Raw genomic sequence first — 18,933 nt, forward strand, 5'->3', positions numbered from 1 at the left:
TGCCTGCAAGACTAGTCTGACTTCACAGCAACTCGTTGGAAACCGCCATATACACCATACCCATATCCTTCTACCAACACCCAACTGCTTACGAAATCGGCCTCCAAAGGGAACCAAGAACCAACCTAACACAAGTCCAGGCAGGCTTGTGCAAAAGTCTAAACACTTACAGTGGTAGGATTGATTCGGAGATTGTAGGATTAGGCGAAGTGGTTAAAAGCAATCAGCCTCACGAGTTGAGGAGAATGCTCGAATAGTTGGACTAATCTGTAAAAATGTACAGTACAGGACCGCCTGGTTTGAAACGATTTCTGTAGAAGGGTAGAGGCAAGGAAACAGCGCAGGTGTTTACTCTTTGCGATTGTGGTTAAACGCCAATTATTTTATTCGAGTTTGTAGCGCCTTCAGAACAGTGTCGGACAAAGCAGCTTTCGTAATCGATGTCTAACGGTGGCCAAAGAATCGACCCTCCTGGCAGCCGCCCCCACGCTTTAGCTCAAATAGAACGAGGTTGAGCCAGGAGGGGCAAAACACGTCGAACAGTACGACTAAGGATCATTGGAACTATCATTGCATACCAACACTGATTATTAGAACGCTCGACGAAGTCGATTTTTATCTGAGCCAGTTCCTCAGCGTACATTGTTCCTTTAAGGCATACCTGCTCAAATTTCAACATAAGCGGGACCCCACCGCCGACTACTGCGGAAGTAGTGTGGAAGAAGACCTCCACCATGTACCCAAGATGAACCAATTGAGATTGATAGTCAGAAGGGACCGACGAATGGATATCAACCAGCGACACACAATCTTCAATTCTGAAACAATTAAGGGGTTTGGAGAGACAGTGGCGTATCACCAGTGAACAAACTTGATCCGAAGTGCAGAAGTGGATGGGAACCTAGGTTTTCCAACCGATAAAGCAGTATGGTTTTGAAACACGTCCTTTCCGACCGTCTGTCGAACACGAATTCTAGCAACCTAAGCGTAAGTGGGGAGCCTACATACACGGGCTTGAAACTCTTAATTTCTGAACGCCTGCCCAATACGACCCAGATTTACATATATGTATCTGGCCAAGAAATGTCTCTCCGGCACCGCTTCTCATAAACCGTGGGGAGTTTGTATGTCAACTCTAAGAGATAAATAAATAGTTAAAAAAGTAAGTCTTTCCCTAAGAGCAAGACGTGGCAGAACTTGCTATAGTACCGGGGCATCGGTACTTGCCGACAGCAGGAGGTTTAGTTCGAGCTACAGTCCCACACTGACGGGTAAAGACTTTCGATGCTTTCTTCTCGTAAAAAGGGCGTCTGTACCAGGTACTCGTGAATTTAATGTGTAAACATCTGTGTACAACTTCGCAAAGGATTGGGCGATTCATTTATGTACATACTTAAATAGGTTAGGTTAGAAATTAAACATTAATTTAAATTCATTTCGTTCTATTCATTTTGTCGTAGTCCGTACACGACCTTTTCTTAAGCACCTCGTGAATAGTTCAGCTATAGTTTCGAACTACCATGAAATGGTCCCGAACTAGTTCTAAAATTGTCCTGAAGTAGTCGTGAAGTCGTTATTACAAAAATCGTGAACTTATCCCGAAAGGATCGCGAACAAGTCTTGAAACGGTCTTGAAATGGTCCCTTACTTCTCTCAAAATGTTCCTGAAATGGTCCTGGACTGCTCCCGAAATTGTCCTTAAGCAGTCCACCAAAGGTCCTGAACTAGACCTAAATTGAACCCGTACTAGTCCCAAAATAAATAAAATAGTCTTGACAAGTCGTGAACTAGGCTAAAGAGGTCCAGAACTAGTCCTGAAATGGTCTAAAAAATGGTCCTGAACAGATCCAAAATGATCCCGAAATGACCCTGACCAGGCCACGAAACAGTCGAAAAAGTCGGGCGCTTGCCCCGAAATAATCTCGAACAAGTCTTTAAACAAGTTAACAAGGTTTTGAACAGAAAGCAACAACTGCTTGGCAACGCGCAAACAAACTTTCCCTGTACCACTTTCGGAGTTTCATAGCACTTCTCTTCCAATTTCATTCGCCAGTGTCAATGAATATTTTGTGAAATAATAAAATAGGAATTTATTTTATTACAAAAAAAAAACTACAAGAAAATAATTTTAGTTTCGAAAATAGTTAAACATGTCCGAGCAAGAAGAAATGGAAAATGAAGATGAAACGGAAGTAATAACAAAGAAAGAGCCCTCCTTTGGCGATGATATTTTAGAGTTGCGGTAAGTATTTTTATGTATTTTTTCGTAAATTATGTATGTATGTACATATGTCTGTATGTATGTATGAATGTAGATAAATAATTATAACTACTTTCAGCCATTCCTTTGGCTATGATTGCAAGCGTTTCTTCAATTTGGTGCTCATCGATGACAGTACATTGGTTTTTGCTTCCGGTGATTATTTGCATTACTTTGACATACCCACACGCAAAGTTACATTTCGCAAATCGGTGTTTGGTGGCGGCATTGGATTTATAACGGTATAACTTTCAAAGTCAAAATGACTTTGACATCCCTTTAAAAAATGGAAATTAAAAAAAAAAACCTGCATACTTTTCAGCGCAATGAACATCCCGACTTCATCGATTTGCTCACCGTTGCGGAAAATGGTGCAACGCCGACTATATTCATTTACGAATATCCCACGCACGAGGTGCGCATCAAGCTGGAGAATGCGGCCAAGTCTTGCTTCACCTGCGGCTCATATAACTCCACTGGCGAGCTATTCGCTTCACAAGCCGGCTATCCAGATTTCATGCTCACCATTTGGCGTTGGCAAATCGGTCATGTGGTGTTGCGTTCCAAATCCTTTCAGAATAATGTGCTGCACGTACACTTTTCTCACTTCAATCCGATACTCTTGGCTTCAAGCGGACTGAGTCATATAAAATTTTGGAAAATGGCCAACACTTTTACCGGTTTGAAATTGAAAGGCGAGCTGGGACGCTTTGGCAAAACGGATTTTAGTGACATTTATGCGATTTATATGCTGCCCGATGAGAATATCATTTCAGGCTGTGAGTGGGGGAATATGCTGTTGTGGGAAGCGGGCCTGATTAAGTTCGAGATTACGCGCAAGGGACGTAAACCGTGTCACACAAAGCCAATTACACGCATCACCATGGAGAACGGTGAAGTGATGACTGTGGGTATGGATGGTTATGTACGTATTTGGTATTGGGAAACAGTTGATCTAGCCGATCCGCCGGACGACGATCGCTTCGTCGAGATCGAGCCGATCTATGAGTTTAAGGTGGGCGATTGTGAGATATGTGGGCTGCAGAAGATTAAACCATTCGACAGCAATGATTTTGGCTACTATGCGCAGGTAATTTAGCTGGGGTGTAGGGATTTAAGAGAGGCGTCTCTTTTTGTCCATTCTCTATTTATTTTTCTCTATGCAGGATGGCAATGGCGGTATTTGGTATTGCGATCTCAATACTCACGACGTGCCTAACAAGCCAAAAAAGCTGTATAGCTGTCATGGCGGCAAAGTGGTTGCCGCACAAACAAGCCCCGTTTCAACGCATCTAATGACGCTAGGCGAGGATGGCAAGATCTTCCTATTCGATTATGTACGCAACACTTTATTGCTGGAGAAGAAGTTTATTTCAAGCGGCAGCGATTTGCATTGGTTCTCGACAAAAATATCCAGCACGGGTATGGATGTGGTCGCCGGCTTCGACGATGGCATACTACGTCAATTGGTGTTGGATTTGCGCAATGAAAAGAGAGTGGAGTTGCATTTGGTGCGCGCTATTAAGGCGCATATTGGTGCCATCACGAAATTGACAGTTAATCCGAGGCATACCTGCCTAGTCGTGTCCTCCGTGGACAAGTCCATATTTGTGTATAACATTGAAGACAAGGAGAATAATATGGTGTACTTGAAACCAATGGGTTTTGTGGTGCTCGATGCTGTGGTGAATTGTTTCAACTGGAGGAATGATGAGGTGCTTCTATTTTTCTTTTTTTTAGTTTTTGAAAATTTCTTATGTACTTGTTTACTCTTTGAAATCTACAGTATTCCACAATTTTGATGGGCTGCAAAACTGGTGAGGTATATGAATACCAAATACCCGCACGCGTCACAGACGAGCAAACATTTCTCTCCTACAACATTACCGATCCGCAGAAAATGAAGTCGACACGCTTTGTATCGGTTAAAAGTCGCATAAGACGTGATCAAAAGCGTGAGAAAATCAAGAAACGCAAGGAGAAGAAACGTCAACGCAAATTGGTGGAAGTGGAGAAATTGAAGGCAGCCAATCCGGGCTTGCAAATTGACATGGAAACGGCGTTGGGTAAATGCTTTAGAACCCCCTTAAGTTAAGAACAGTTGTTAATTCGCTATTTCATTTGCTCTTCACTTTTATGCAGCCGATTCTGAGCCCGAAGAAGAAGAGGAACCCTTACATATACCTGCTGCGCCCAATCCAGTGCTTTGGCTCCGCTATACGCGCGATGGCACTGTGTGGACCTCGATGGCTGGCTTCGATGCTGGTTATATCTATGAGCTAATCTTTGGTAATGCGGAGCCTTACAGGTGTACTATAATAGCGGACGGCGATGATTGCGAAATACACTCTTATTTGACGATGTAAGTAGGCACAATTTTCTTCGAAAAGCTGACCCTTTTGATAGTTTACAACTGAGAAGTGAATGCATTCTGTTCTTGTCTCCATAAAGGTGGGTCAAGCTCCTTGTAGTCCATTTGGTTTAGATAGGTCTGTAAAACCAGTTTTTTAGTTTGAATTTGATCCTTAATTTGGTGAATCCGAAAACTGATACGAGTTGAATTCGGAACCGACTCAGAGGGCCTGAGACGTTAAACCCGTGTTAGACCCATCATAATTCATTACTTGCCCTCTAATGGTCTCTTAACTCACCAGCAAGGTTTCTTTATCGGCACTCCAAATGGTGTCTGTAAGTGACTTAAGGACCTTATCTCTTTCGACAAAGCTTAATGTCAATGGCGGTTGTGTTCGCAGAAAATCCTGATGGGGCATCGCACGTGACTTTCCACATTTGGTGTGGTATACCGTCGGCTAATTAGGTCATCACCATTCGCATTAAGTTTTAGCCTGACCTCCTTTGCCCATGTTGTGAAAAGTGTGGTGAAAGATGTAGCCTCAGAAATTAGTAGGTTTCGGTTAAGAATTCAGAAAATTCAAAGATATAGCCAGTAATCGTGGCCAAGATAGTACAGTCGTCGGAGTAACTCACTAAGGTTACTCCAGCTGACGGCGGCACGAGTTTAGCCATGTGTCGGATGTAGTATGTCATCTTGGGATACCCCCAAAGTGGTTTGCTATTAGAGTTGCGGAATTCGACCGATGACAGGCGTTCGCCAGGATAATGAATTAATGAACAACCGCCTCGGCCGATATGAAAGGGACGAGTTAGCACAGGATCGATGTTGTTTCAGACCCTTGCTTATCTTTTAGAATCCGTGTTAATGTTATTTGATGGGCAGATGCTTATTCTGGAAGAGTGGAGAAGCACTGGCATATTCTTTGCCACAGTTCTAGTCTATAAGATTCTACAAGATCCGCCTACTTTCCTGGTTTCAGAGAGCGGATTATCCTACCCATTTTCCACAAGTCGGATATAATGAGGGAAGTCAGTAACAAGTTCTCGTTGCACTGAGGTGCTCGTTTTCCGCCGGCCAATATTTGAATCGAGATTCCGTTTGGTCCCAAGCTCTGGAAATAGCAGCCTATAAAGCATGATGGTATGCCTCGGGTTTCACAATAAACTACCAGCTGAAGATGCACGCACAAATTTGTTGCTCCGACGACAACGTATTGCCAAATATGAGGCCTACGTGATCTTTGGGCGGTATGGGGTTGGAAAGGTATATCACCGCCGGCCACGTCTTGTTGGCCCTGCTTGGAAGATTACAGATTTTGAGATGCTTGTTCCACTTTGTCCTTAGAATTAGTCTTTCGGATGCCATTACGCACGTACGTGAGTCACGCAACGTCTCCTAGCGCCGATGAGGCGCAAACCTATTACATTGCTCATCCTGTTGATGGGGTGGAAGGGGGGGGCAAAATTTGTATGTTGATAAATGTGCGGTTTTCGGAGTTGTGGCTGTTCGACGGGTAGAAGCTTTGGTTGTTGGTCATTGCTCAGCGCACATCTATGGAGGTGATATCATGCCGGGCAGCTGGTAAATGGGTTGATATCAATAAATGGGTATACAGATAACGATATCGATATATATTGTGATAATTATATCGATAGATTTCCCTTCCCTCCCACCTTTCTTCCAGTGGAGATTACCTTATATCGATAAATACATCGACAACAAGATCCACTTGTAGTAAGAAAGTCACTTCCATCGGTAAAATTATCAATTTCGACATCAATGAATATATATATACGTATATGTATGCCGATAAATATATCGATATACAGGTACACCGATATCGATATCGATAAATATGCCGATAATTATATCGAAAGTAATAACTTATGCAGATATTGAAATTTATTTTCTCTCCTCTTCCCTCCTCTCTTCCAGTGAGGATTACCTGATTTTCGGCTTGGTAGATGGAAAATTGCGCATCAATCGTACAACCGTCAACGATTTCACAGATTTAGCCGATTATCGTCTATTTGCCATGCACGATTCCTACAATGGAATTATATCGCGCATTTTGACCAGCTACGATGGCCAATATTTGTTTAGCGTTGGATATGATGGCAATATTTTCTCTTACAAGTGGCATGGACCCAAAGTAGAACAGGGTGGTCCTTTGGATGTGGTGCAGTATGCTCTGCTAAAGGATTTTTATGCTGACGATATAGACGATCCAGAGCATCCTTCATTAGAACAGGAGAAAATCTATGCCGAAATTAAGCGCAAAGAGGAAGCGGCTGCAGCGCATGACCGAAAAGTATTGGCACAAATCGGTGAATTGCAGGTGAAATTCAATGATATCAAAAGCGATATGTTGCCTTTGGAAGAGGAGTTGCAACTGCCCGATCGCAAGCTGCTTCTGGACGAACGCATAACTAAACAAATCAAGGATGAGCTGCAAACGGAATTGGAAGATGTACGCGATGATTTGGCCTACGACCTGGAGGTGGCTGAAGTTGGTAAAAATAAGTTGTATAATCATTTTTTGAAGAAATTAGAACATGTGCCGTTTACGGTGAGCGGTATTAGGTGAGTGTAAAGCTTGGAATTTGCTTTGATTTAAAATCCTAATTTCGAAATAATTAAATTATTTTCAGCAAAGATGTAAGTGTCACCTCGTTTCGTGTAGAAAAACTTGGAGAGGAATTTGAGAAAATCAAGGGTGAGATCGAGGAGCGCTTGCTGCTGGAGGCAGCGAAGCGTAGGTAAGCTCAAGGGTGTGTTTTCTATAAAGTTGCAGCGAAGAACGTGGTAAACCAAGAAGCTGGCATGGACGTGGACACCCGAACAGGCACTTGCTTGCAGAGGAGCCCTCGCCAAAGCACGTCAGAAAGTATCCATACGAGCTGACGTACGAAGTCCAGAGGTTCATAAAGCAACCTCTGGGCCGGAAGCATATCGTCAGGCCTTGAGTGGCATTCACTGGGAGTTGGTCTCAAGTTACGTAGACGCCAGACCTGTGAATGCCGTTCTGGGCACACAAGCACCTGACGTGAACGAGCCCGAGCTTCGTCTGCCTAGGGAGGCTCGGGCCACAATAGCCCAACTTCGCTCTGGCTAGTGCAGCAGGTTGAATTCGTATCTGAGCAGACTAGATGCGGATGTGTCCAATGAGTGCCCAGCATGTCGAGAGATACCCCATGATTCGAATGCCCTCAAAACCGCACTCAATTGACGCCTCTATCCCTATGGACGGACCCTATAGAAGCTGCACGCTTCTTGGGTCTACCGTTAGTTGAGCTTGGCGACAACGACTTAGAGACTAGCCGATTTGGGCGGGGTTATTGTAGCCGCTAGCCGCTGTAGCCGAAGGACGACACCACAAATTATTAACCGATATACACCGCGACATAGCGCGAACCAATCTGAGCACTGCCGTGATAAGAACGTTCACGGCGGCCGCTCATCAATCATAGCCACCGAGGAAACGGAATAACTGTAATCGGGCTGGTGTAGCTGCCTTACGAGATCGAGTGGCTTCGTTTGGCTCACGTGTGCACCACTGAACTAGACGCACCTGGCAGCCGGACGTCGCACTGTTCTTGGGCCTAAGGCTCTCCGAGTCGGATGATGAATATGGCAACAACTAACGGTAGCCCTGGAAGGTTGATTCCTCCTGCTACTCTAACAATATAATATAAACTGCCCCTCTCTCCATCTCTTAAATGTCACGTGATTTATGGACGCCTAAATGCAACTCCCATTGTGTCTTATATTTTTGGCCTCACTATTTTGGTTATATTTGACTAAACTATTCAAAAAGGGTACAAAAATACACTTTTAACGATTTAAGGCAGCTTTTTTGTTTTAATTATCTGCCCTTCAAACACATTTTATAAGAGCAAAATTTGTGTTTAAAGGGCAAATAAATTTTTAAGGCTACTTTAGAAAACGACCCTTCGCCATGTATTTCGAAAACGTAAAATATTCTTGTGAATGTTTACTCACTGAGTAGCATATTTAAAAAGAGTATTTTTTACAGTTAAGCATTGTTATGCCTCCCTAAAAGTATTTTATACTTTATTGAAGTGAGGATGAGATTTCGAAATTCATGATTATGAGATTCTTAACTATTTTTTTATTTTTTATTAATGCTTACCAAGCGAGGAGGAAACTGAGCTTCCAACAACACAAACCGAGTAAGAGTGTACTTTTATTTCTTAGTTTCTTAAAGCTAGTATAGGTGGCACTAGATTATACATATGCACTCTTCTTCGACTCACGATGGTAACAGAAAACGAAAAATTCTAAAGGGCATTAGCTATTTACATAGCGGATAAACTATGGCTAGCCAGACGATATTAAAAAAATACTTAGGTAAGCCGCAGTGCACCAATGAAATTAATATTTAATTAATGAAAAATTATCTTGATAAAATTTTTTAATATTTTTACTTGGACCGGACCTTTTAAGCATAAATCTTCTATCATCTGAGGCAGGGATGTACGATTAATCGTGATTTAATCATAAAAAATTAATATGTATATATATTAACTTTTTTCTATAAAAAAATATATATCCGAAATTATTCAGGTTACTGATTAATCAGGTTATGATTAATCAGTTTTCTGATTAAGAAAATAGATTACATTAAAATGTAATTACTTTGCTTAATCAAAAATGGTTATTCTTTGATTAAGTAATTAATCAGGTTTCGTTTAATCAGCTTGTTCGATTAATTGATCGCACATCTGAGGTGATTTTTTGGAGAAAATATTTCTTAAAACTAGTTTTATTTATAAAAAAAAAAACTCGATTTGTAGAGGTATTTTCAAATAGGTCCAACTCACGAAAATGTCAACACTTTTCCGAAATATTTTAGCGGAAGTCTTAAAATATAATCTGCCTTATCCCGAGCTTCGTCCGAAACAAACTTCACCCGAAAATTTTCATTCCGTCCATAGTAAATTGTATATGGAAACCAAAAGTGAAAAGTGAACCGATTCGGGGAAAATGAAACTCATGATAAGGCTGATTAACTCGTACAGCATAAGCACTATTTTCTGTCTTCTCAAGTAGATTGTAGATTCTACTTTTCAGCACCAATTTTCCTTTTAGAATAACGGCACCCTATATTAACATTAATAACAATTATCACCACTCAGATATATTGAACCGATCGTTGCCGAGGAGAAGGAGCCCAGCATGCCCGAACTGGGTGAGGAGAACTTCTTTTTCGGTCGTAATCCGAACGCCATCATACCACGCTTTAGCAAGAAAATGCTCCGCCTATTGCGACGCTATCGCTCTCGCCAACTGCACGAAATCGAGCGTATATATAATTGGGAGCGGATGGAAATGGGTAAACCCGATCCGAACAAGAATCATCCGCAAGATGAGCTTAAAATTGCCGAAGCGGAGAAAAATCTTGGCGATTACAAGCTCAAAATTGGCTACGACTATGAGCCGCGAGTCAACGAAAATCTCACCTACAAATACATTGAAGTGGTGAATGCAAGGCAAGCACATTTTCTCATTTTAGATCGCTTCAATAAGGAACTGATGCAAATGCGCAAACGCAAATGGGAGTATTACAAGTATATAGAAGAGTCGCATAAGCGATTGAAACAGTTGCACTCATTTCTACCACACATAAATCGCGAGTTTTTGATTTCCATAGGAAATATTGATATGAACGCTGAGTATCCAGAGCGTAATCTCAAGGAGAATTGCCAGCCAGGCTGTGGCATAGAAATCGAAGATATACTGTATTTGGAGAAGAAAGTTGATGACTTACTGCCGGAGCCACCACCACCGCCGTCATTCGACCAGAATGTGACGGCGCGCGATAAGATCGAATACTCGTTACACCAATCTTTGCATGCCTATGAAGTGGACGAGCTGCCGGATATTAGTGCTATACTCGCAGAACTCGATGATTATGCCAGTTTTACTGAACCAGACTTCTTCGAGCGCAACGAGGACGGTTTTGCGCCTTGGTTGTCTATGGCGCGCTATCAATGGCTAATCGATTTGCTGGATGAACAGAGTGGCATAGTGTTGAAGGTGAAAAATCGTATTAGTGAGTTCGATAAGGATCTGGAGGAAATGATAGCAACGCGTTGTAGAGCTTCGTACGAAGCTGAGTTCATGCACTGCTATAGTATTACTTTGAATCAAGAATTGAATATATTACGCGATAGCGAAGAGATCGAAAATCAATTGCTATACAATGCTGATGAGGCCATGAAGACACGCAACGAAATGCAGGCGGTGATCAATTCGAAAAAACGGCAAATCGAGGAGAGCAAAAAGAATGTCGATAGATTAAACGAGCAAATAATAGCGGTGCAGCAGAAATTCATGACCACCTGCAAGGGGCATAAATTCTTCGATTTCTTGCGGCGCATATTCAAAAAGAAATGGCGATCACCAAAGCCACCCAAGGCTGATGATGGTGAGTGTAAAAATAAAAAAAAATCTTGATTTCCTTTTGTGAGACGTCTTAAGCTTCGGCAAGTAAAATTTTGNCAAATTCTTGATTTCCTTTTGTGAGACGTCTTAAGCTTCGGCAAGTAAAATTTTGAAGTGTAAAGATCTTAGCTCTCGATGTGGGTAAAATTTGCTACTACCATTATGAGACTAGTCCTGGACCATATCAAGACTGGTTTAGGAGCATTTTAGGAACTATTATGGGACCAATTTGAGCCTGATTCGGCATGGTTTTGGAACTAATATAGAACCATTTCCGGACCGTTTTCAGACATGTCCGAGATTATTTTGGGACAAGTGTATGATTTTCCGGCTGTTTCGGGGGCATTTTAAGACCTATTTCATGACTATTTCGGGACCTGTTCAGGACTAATTCAGGACCATTTCGGTACGAGTTCAGGTCCATTTGACTCTAGCTGAGGACTTTTCCGCGATTTTTACCATTTCGGGACTGATTTGGGACTATTTCGAGGCGATTTTGGAATATTTTTTACGACTTTTTCAAGACAATTTCGGGGCTAGTTCAGTGTTATTTCCGGAACTCCAAGACAGTTTTAGAATTAGGAGCATTTCGGAGTAGTTCGAAATTATCCTTAAATAGTCCTGAGCTAGCACACAAGCCCAATAAGGATCTCAATCTTGTCCGTTGTTGCACCAATGGGATTCCCATTCATTCTTCTCTCCCACCCCTGATACAAACNCATTTCGGGACTAGTTCAGTGTTATTTCCGGAACTCCAAGACAGTTTTAGAATTAGGAGCATTTTGGAGTAGTTCGAAATTATCCTTAAATAGTCCTGAACTAGCACACAAGCCCAATAAGGATCTCAATCTTGTCCGTTGTTGCACCAATGGGATTCCCATTCATTCTTCTCTCCCACCCCTGATACAAACCAATAAGTACAGTTGAGCAATCGCTTTATTCTTATGTCCACCCGTTCGCTCAGGTCACAAAAGTTTCGCGCGGCCATGAACCTGAGTCTCTTCTTTCCCAGTTCGGGGCAGTCTTGAAGTAAGTGTTTTACTGAGTAAGACTACTCCTCGTTTCTACTGCTCCTAAAAGTCCTCTACCCGTGCTTCCCTAAAGTGATGCGACCGGTCAACAGACCAATAGCCAAGGAGATTTCTCTTTTGCTCAACAAAAGAAGCTGCTTTCTTTTCAAGTGCTATTCTGGCTGATGTAAATCAGGCTGATCAGTGTGATCTCTGAATGTCAATGACGTTGAGAAGAATATATTGAGTTAAGTTGCGTTGTGCTAAGTAGACTATGTAGTTGTTGTTGTTGTAGCAGCATACAAATTCCCCAAAGACTTTTTGGGGAGTGTTGCTGGAGGGACAGTCCTTGGCCAGATATAAATCTGGGTCGTTCCGGTTACGTAGACCCGACTGTCGTGGGAACGTAGACCATGTAGTAGAAGATGTTGGTTGTCTCTCTTGTGATAGCATTCAGTGTTAAAAACCATTTTTTTCTTTAAGAATCTTCTGAGTCCTCCTCGAGCGACGAGTCGTCCAGCGAGGATGAGGATGCCGATGCCAAAAGTATTGATTCAACGGATATTACTACGATACGGTTAGATGAAAGTCACTGTCCTGCAGGGCTGGAACGTAGCACGTACGACTTGGCTTTTCAGCTGCGTTCCGAGCGGCATGCTCTTGAAAAGGTGCTCTCAGAGACACAAAAAAGCATAGAGCAACGACGTGCAGATGTGGCTGAGCTGCAAAAGAAAATGAAGTATCACGAAGAAGTCTACGCGCAGGAGAAGGAAACGTTAACGGTTTTTCGGGTGAGCATGCGTTTTTACTTCCTCAGCTGCAGTAGTAACTGTTAATTATCGATTTTTNCTAAATCAGGCTGGTCATTGTGATCTCTGAATGTCACAATGTAGTTGTTGTTGTAGCAGCATACAAATTCCCAAAAGACTTTTTGGGGAGTGTTGCTGGAGTGACAGTCCTTGGCCAGATATAAATCTAGGTCGTTCCGGTTACGTAGACCCGACTGTCGTGGGAACGTAGACTATGTAGTAGAAGATGTTGGTTGTCTCTCTTGTGATAGCATTCAGTGTTAAAAACCATTTTTTTCTTTAAGAATCTTCTGAGTCCTCCTCGAGCGACGAGTCGTCCAGCGAGGATGAGGATGCCGATGCCAAAAGTATTGATTCAACGGATATTACTACGATACGGTTAGATGAAAGTCACTGTCCTGCAGGGCTGGAACGTAGCACGTACGACTTGGCTTTTCAGCTGCGTTCCGAGCGGCATGCTCTTGAAAAGGTGCTCTCAGAGACACAAAAAAGCATAGAGCAACGACGTGCAGATGTGGCTGAGCTGCAAAAGAAAATGAAGTATCACGAAGAAGTCTACGCGCAGGAGAAGGAAACGTTAACGGTTTTTCGGGTGAGCATGCGTTTTTACTTCCTCAGCTGCAGTAGTAACTGTTAATTATCGATTTTTTTTTTTTTTAGCGCAAACGCCAACAAGAACTAAACAAAATCAAAATCTGTGTAGTGTTGTCAATGGATCAATTGCAACACTTCAGACCAGGCGAAGATTATTTAGACTTAAGTCGTGCCATACTATTCGATGCTGAACGCCTGAATCAGCTGAAAGATCGTGTCTCCCAGTTGAATGAAGAAACACTGGAGACTCGACGTCTGCATCGTATCAATGTAGTACATTTGCGTCGCATGAATACCGACATTAAATTTATGCGCAGCGAAATCACACGATTGGAGGCTGCCATCAAGCAGGCGATGATTAAGAAATTCGGTATGATCATCAATTTGGATGAATTGGAGGAGGAGGTTTTGCGCAGGTATGTATTCGATTTGGAAACGTCCGCTGAGGAGGAATTTCGACAAATCGAGAGAGAAATAGCGAGAAGGAAGGTGAGGGTTGGTGTAAAAGTAGTGATGTTAGAAGGATAAGATTTTGTTTTTAACAATTTCAATTACCTCTTTTAGGCGGAGTTGGCGTTATTGGAGGACGAACTGATACGTGAAACAAAAGTCAGCGCGGAAAAGTCTAACATATTGACCGTTTTGAATGAGGAGAAGAACTTTTTGCATAAAATTTTGAAAGCACAGGAGAAGAACTTCGAGAAATGGATGCAGCCACATAAAGTGAATCTTGATCGAGACGTAGAAAAGCTCACGCAAATACACAAGGAGCAGAAGCAGACAATTGAGGTAAGTAAGGGGAAACATTTCCCAGCATGTTTCGGGGAATGATTCTTATTACGTGGTGGGAGCGATTAGGGGTTTCTATTTCATTTTTATTTATTTGCAAACCTCCTAAAAGTGTTGTTACATTACTTTTCCCCAAGTGAGCTGTCATCCACATCAGAATTCTCCAGCTAAAGTCCCAAAAAATGTGGGCTCTGATGACAGACGGGCAGGGTATATAGGGCAGACAAACAAGCGGACGGTGTTATATGGTTTATTTACATATGCAGGGCCGGCTTTAGCGATTTCCGAAGCACGAAGCGGACCAGAGTTAAATAATATAGTATTGATCTCGTCTCGCGCGGTAGGCTAACTTGATCGACAGTGATGGCGCGGTATTGCTAGTGCTAGTGGTGATTCCACCAGGTGCAAATCTGTCAGATATGTCTCCCGATTCATCGCATCACCCACTGGAGTTGCATTGTTTACTGCAAATCGGCAGATAGCTTTGTAAGGGTATATTTATTGTTGTAGTGCCTACTTAACCCTACCTAGAGTCCGATGTGTGCCGCGTTGCAAAGGGCTTTGACGGTCCGAGCGCCACAAGTACGGACGCAGTGTTCCTTCTCTATTGTTGTTGTAGTGGCTTACTGAGCACTGCCTAGGTCGGCTTGCCCCTAAGTATTTGTCGTCAAGCTCAACCAACGGGAGGCCCGAGAAATGTGCCACTCCGACTGGTTTCACCACAGAGAGGGGCGCGTGAGTTGAGTGGGGTTTAGTGGGCATGAGGAAAGGTATGTCTGGTCATGTGGTGACATACCGTGCGGATAGTCACCCCATGACCAGACATACCACGACGTAAATGACTTTGAGTTTTTCCCGACCAAGGTTTGTTGTTTCGGCGATCTAACCCTGTTTAGGTCGGCGAAATCTCTTAAACGTCGTTCTCGATCACGTCGGGTGTTTGCATTCCTAAAACGGCAATCACAGGTGCGGAGTTGGTGTAAGTTGAGACCCATTCCCTGTGAATGCCGTTTATGGCCTGTAGGTACGCAGTTGTTGTTGTTTTAACGACCTAACCCCGTTTAGATCGGCGATACCCATCGGTACGCTGTCGGGGTCAGTGGTTGTTTTATGAACCTCTGGACCTCGTCCGTCAGTTTGTAAAGATGCCTTCCGTCATGCCTTGGCGAGGGCTCAGCCGCAAGCAGATGTCTGTTCGGGTGTCCGGAGTGCCGTGTTTTGCCTTGTATGTTGCGAACAACGTTTATTTGCCTTTGTCCTAGATGCCGCTTATGGATTTAGACGCTTATGATTTACCTTTAGCTCTCTGTACCTCCGGGTGTGTGAATATTGGTGAGGAATGATTCGGCTGGACGCCTTCAGCGTTGTCTGGATGCTAAATAAAATGTTTTTTTGGTGAACACATACTAAGAAGATCGTAAGGAACTAGAGGGCTATGTAGATTCTATGTGTACTACCTATTTATGTATTTTTAAATTACTCGATTCATAGTTTTTGTTACTTCTCCCTCGCCCCAAATATTTGCAGTGCCTGGAGCGTGAAATTTGCACATTACGCTTGAAATCCAAACCACTGCAGTTATTTCACGAAGTCGTCCAGGAAGATAAAATTGAAAAGACTGTCGAAGTGGATGATGATGATGTTAACTGCCCCAAAATATTAGCACCCGAAGCTTTTATGCAACGCATCGAACCAGATCAGTTTACTATCGATCGCATCAAGAAAGTTGTACAAAAATATTTCGCACAGTGGTTCAATCGGCACGCCACCGCCGATAATATACGTAAGAATGCAAAGAAGGCCACACGCTATCTGGCACAAGCTGCCTACACCTTCGAAGGCAACATAACCGATGGCATATTGGATTGTATAACGCAAGCGCTGGAATCGATGATGCCGAAAAAGTATCTGCTGCATATGTCCAAGGATAATTTAGCGAAAATGTTTCGTGATGTGCTCAACGCATACGATTACCAGTCGTCTGAAGTGAATACAGAGGAATTGATTAGCGGCATCTATCAGAATGTGCTGACGACTTTGGACCACTCGAATGCTGTGCTGAATAGAACACAATTCATATTGTTGCATCTATTCGAGCAGCTTATTGAGCTCTTGCCATTGGAGGAATTTAAAAGCGAGAAAACTACGCGCTTACTTATGCAGCTGTTGGAAGATGATACGCATATAGATCCGCGTTGTATAAATGTTGATGACATTGTGGACAAGACGGTGAAGTATGCGCGGGAAAATCTGCTCGACGGCATTACAGCTATGCCGATAAGACGTCTAGCTGAGAATCTGTATAAGGAATTGAAGATTCATAAGGCGGGAGCGATAACAATTAAATGCTCGTTGGGATCGAAAGAAAGAGTTACGACTGCACAAAAGAACAAGTTTGCTTCATTGTGATGTGAATTAAAATTTATTTTACTTTTTTATTGAAATAAAACAGAAGCCTTTTTTTCTTCCAAACTTATGAGAAATTTTATGCTAATTTAAATTTTTATTTTTGGTTTAAATTGTATAATAGTTACGACTCTTGCATAAGGCATGAACGGGATTAGTTATTATAAGTAATAGTTAAGGAAACTTATTTTTATATTCGTTATTGTGGATAGATTATGACTAGAAGGTTCGGAAATACATATAGATACGGTGACCATTCGTACCGATTTTGGCGGGACAGTACCGATGTACCTGCTACTCTCGCTATATTGCTGTCATCATTCCTGTCGAACATTTTTATAAGGTTTTTATATCTTTTATTTTTTATTTTTTTTTTTTGAATGAAGCGATTCTATCCTGAATTTAGTGAAATTATAATAAAATATAAGCTCGTGATACATTGGCGAAAATAGAGATAGGGAAGAGACATTTTAGCATTTCTTGGCCATTCCCCTTTAGATTATTTAATGTTTATTATTTTTTTATGAAAGTGTAGCTCGTTATATAACAAAAACCATTTAAATCAAACTTTGTACAAAAATTAGCGAAATTCGACAAAGTTTTATCAAAATTTTGGGCTTTTTTAATATATTTCTTAGAAAGCTTCAGAGTATGCAGTTTTGTAGCCCATTCAATTCTAGTAAAACGAAGGCGAATTTAAAAATATAAATTTTTTTTGTGGAAGATGTTGACCATTTTCCCCATACAAAAAAATTGTCGAACACACTTTGTATGGACGAAAATGCGCGAACAAAAAATTGCCAGCAAGTCTAAGCTACTTCGAATTTGCACTTTGTTATATGTACTAAAATTTGATTGGCTACAAAACTGCACGCTCAAAAAATTCTAAAAATCTGATTAAAAAGTTTAAAATTTCGACCAACATTTGTCAAAATTCGTCGAATTTTTGTAAATGTTCTACAAAGTTTGAAATCTTGATATACAGATTTTTTTTTTTAGATATTAGTAAGCAATATTTTCATAAAACAGTCATAAACATTATTACATAGAAAAGTAGCCAAAACTTGTTAAAACATATATGCATATAGTGTGTATATATTTTTGAGATCACAATCAAGTTTTTTTCTTTGTTTTGTATTAAATAAACCTGTATTAAAGGATATTATGTCTTTTTATTCTAAAAATAAAATTGTATGCTCGGATTTGATGCTTTAGAAATGTCCCTGTTTTGGTCCACAGAAATCTGGTCACCGTACATATAGAGAATGTTTGTGCACAGCCCTTAGACGGTCGAATTACATATTGATTTGAAAAACCATCCACCTGTATTTATTATTGCAATTCTAAAATTCATTTAATTATTAACCAAATTGGCAACGTATTTAGCTACATTGTATGTATTTGTCCCTAAGCGTTCATTTTAAATTATTGCATTCTATTGGACAGTTCCGAACTTACTTTTCTCAAGCAGAAGCAAACCATGGAGGTACCAAAATAGCACCGTCGCCTGAATCACTTTTACACAAGTTATCACATTAAAATGTCTCAATCCTCAATCAATTTCAACTAAAATTTAAATGCAATAAATAAATAAATGTCGCATGTGATACATGTGGTGGATGTGGTGCATCTACTTTGGCAAACGTTTTTTTATATTGGCAATTTTCAGCGGCAACAAATTAACCATTTCACGGCAAACGCCCACTTCGGCGTTCAGCGTTTCGGCAATCTCTTTGCGGGCTGCACATTCATCCGTAAAAAGTTTATAATACTTGAGGCTATTATTCATATTTTCAAGTTGCAAGTTTAGATCGGGTGTTATCATTTTGAAATGTAAGCGTCCCAAATGAAAGTAGGCATAGAGCACGTTGCGTTGCTCCTCCGCGTCAGCACTGGCTTTGATCGTGTCACTATCTTTGTCCGTGTACGATTTTACAAATTCTTGGAAATTTTGTATTGCTTTTTGGCAGGTTTGATTTATCTTTTGTAAATCGTGTGGCTGTGGGGTACGACGTTCTTTTAGTGCATCTAATTTAATATCTAAAATGGCACAATAGGAGAGCCCGGCGCCATACCAACATTCGCGACAGATACCCATATAGAAGACTGGATTGAGGAGTTCAAGTAAATCTTCATAGTATTTCGCGCGACGTTTTTGCATTTTTGCCTGGTTAACTGGGTCCTCTTCGAAGAAAGCAATATGCTGATACAATTCTGCGTAATCCTTAATAATTTTGGCAT

The 18,933-nt window shown here is 41.5% G+C and overlaps 2 protein-coding genes across 2 annotated transcripts; one reads left to right on the plus strand and one right to left on the minus strand.

Annotated features, from left to right (window-relative positions):
- The first annotated feature begins 2,150 nt into the window (after nt 1-2,150).
- Nucleotides 2,151-16,695, plus strand: LOC108373033 (uncharacterized). Its single transcript, XM_017628874.1, is given in 13 exon segments — nt 2,151-2,242; nt 2,340-2,502; nt 2,583-3,350; nt 3,427-3,975; nt 4,047-4,326; nt 4,403-4,622; nt 6,552-7,199; nt 7,268-7,387; nt 9,776-11,067; nt 12,578-12,885; nt 13,564-13,986; nt 14,062-14,286; nt 15,814-16,695. Coding segments are annotated over 13 exon segments (5,970 nt in total).
- A 1,159-nt stretch (nt 16,696-17,854) lies between these two features.
- Nucleotides 17,855-18,927, minus strand: LOC108373034 (protein KBP homolog). Its single transcript, XM_017628875.1, has one exon. It carries the CDS (start codon nt 18,851-18,853, stop codon nt 18,323-18,325), a length of 531 nt encoding a protein of 176 aa, XP_017484364.1. The 5' UTR covers nt 18,854-18,927; the 3' UTR covers nt 17,855-18,322.
- Nucleotides 18,928-18,933: the final 6 nt, after the last annotated feature.

This window comes from Rhagoletis zephyria, unplaced genomic scaffold (assembly GCF_001687245.7).
Source record: "Rhagoletis zephyria isolate East Lansing unplaced genomic scaffold, Rhagoletis_zephyria_1.1 Rzeph_scaffold_06291, whole genome shotgun sequence".
Lineage (NCBI taxonomy): Eukaryota > Metazoa > Arthropoda > Insecta > Diptera > Tephritidae > Rhagoletis > Rhagoletis zephyria.

Coding starts and splice junctions, on each gene's coding strand:
- LOC108373034 (XM_017628875.1), bottom strand. CDS start 18,853: ATGCAAAAACGTCGCGCGAAATACTATGAAGATTTACTTGAACTCCTC.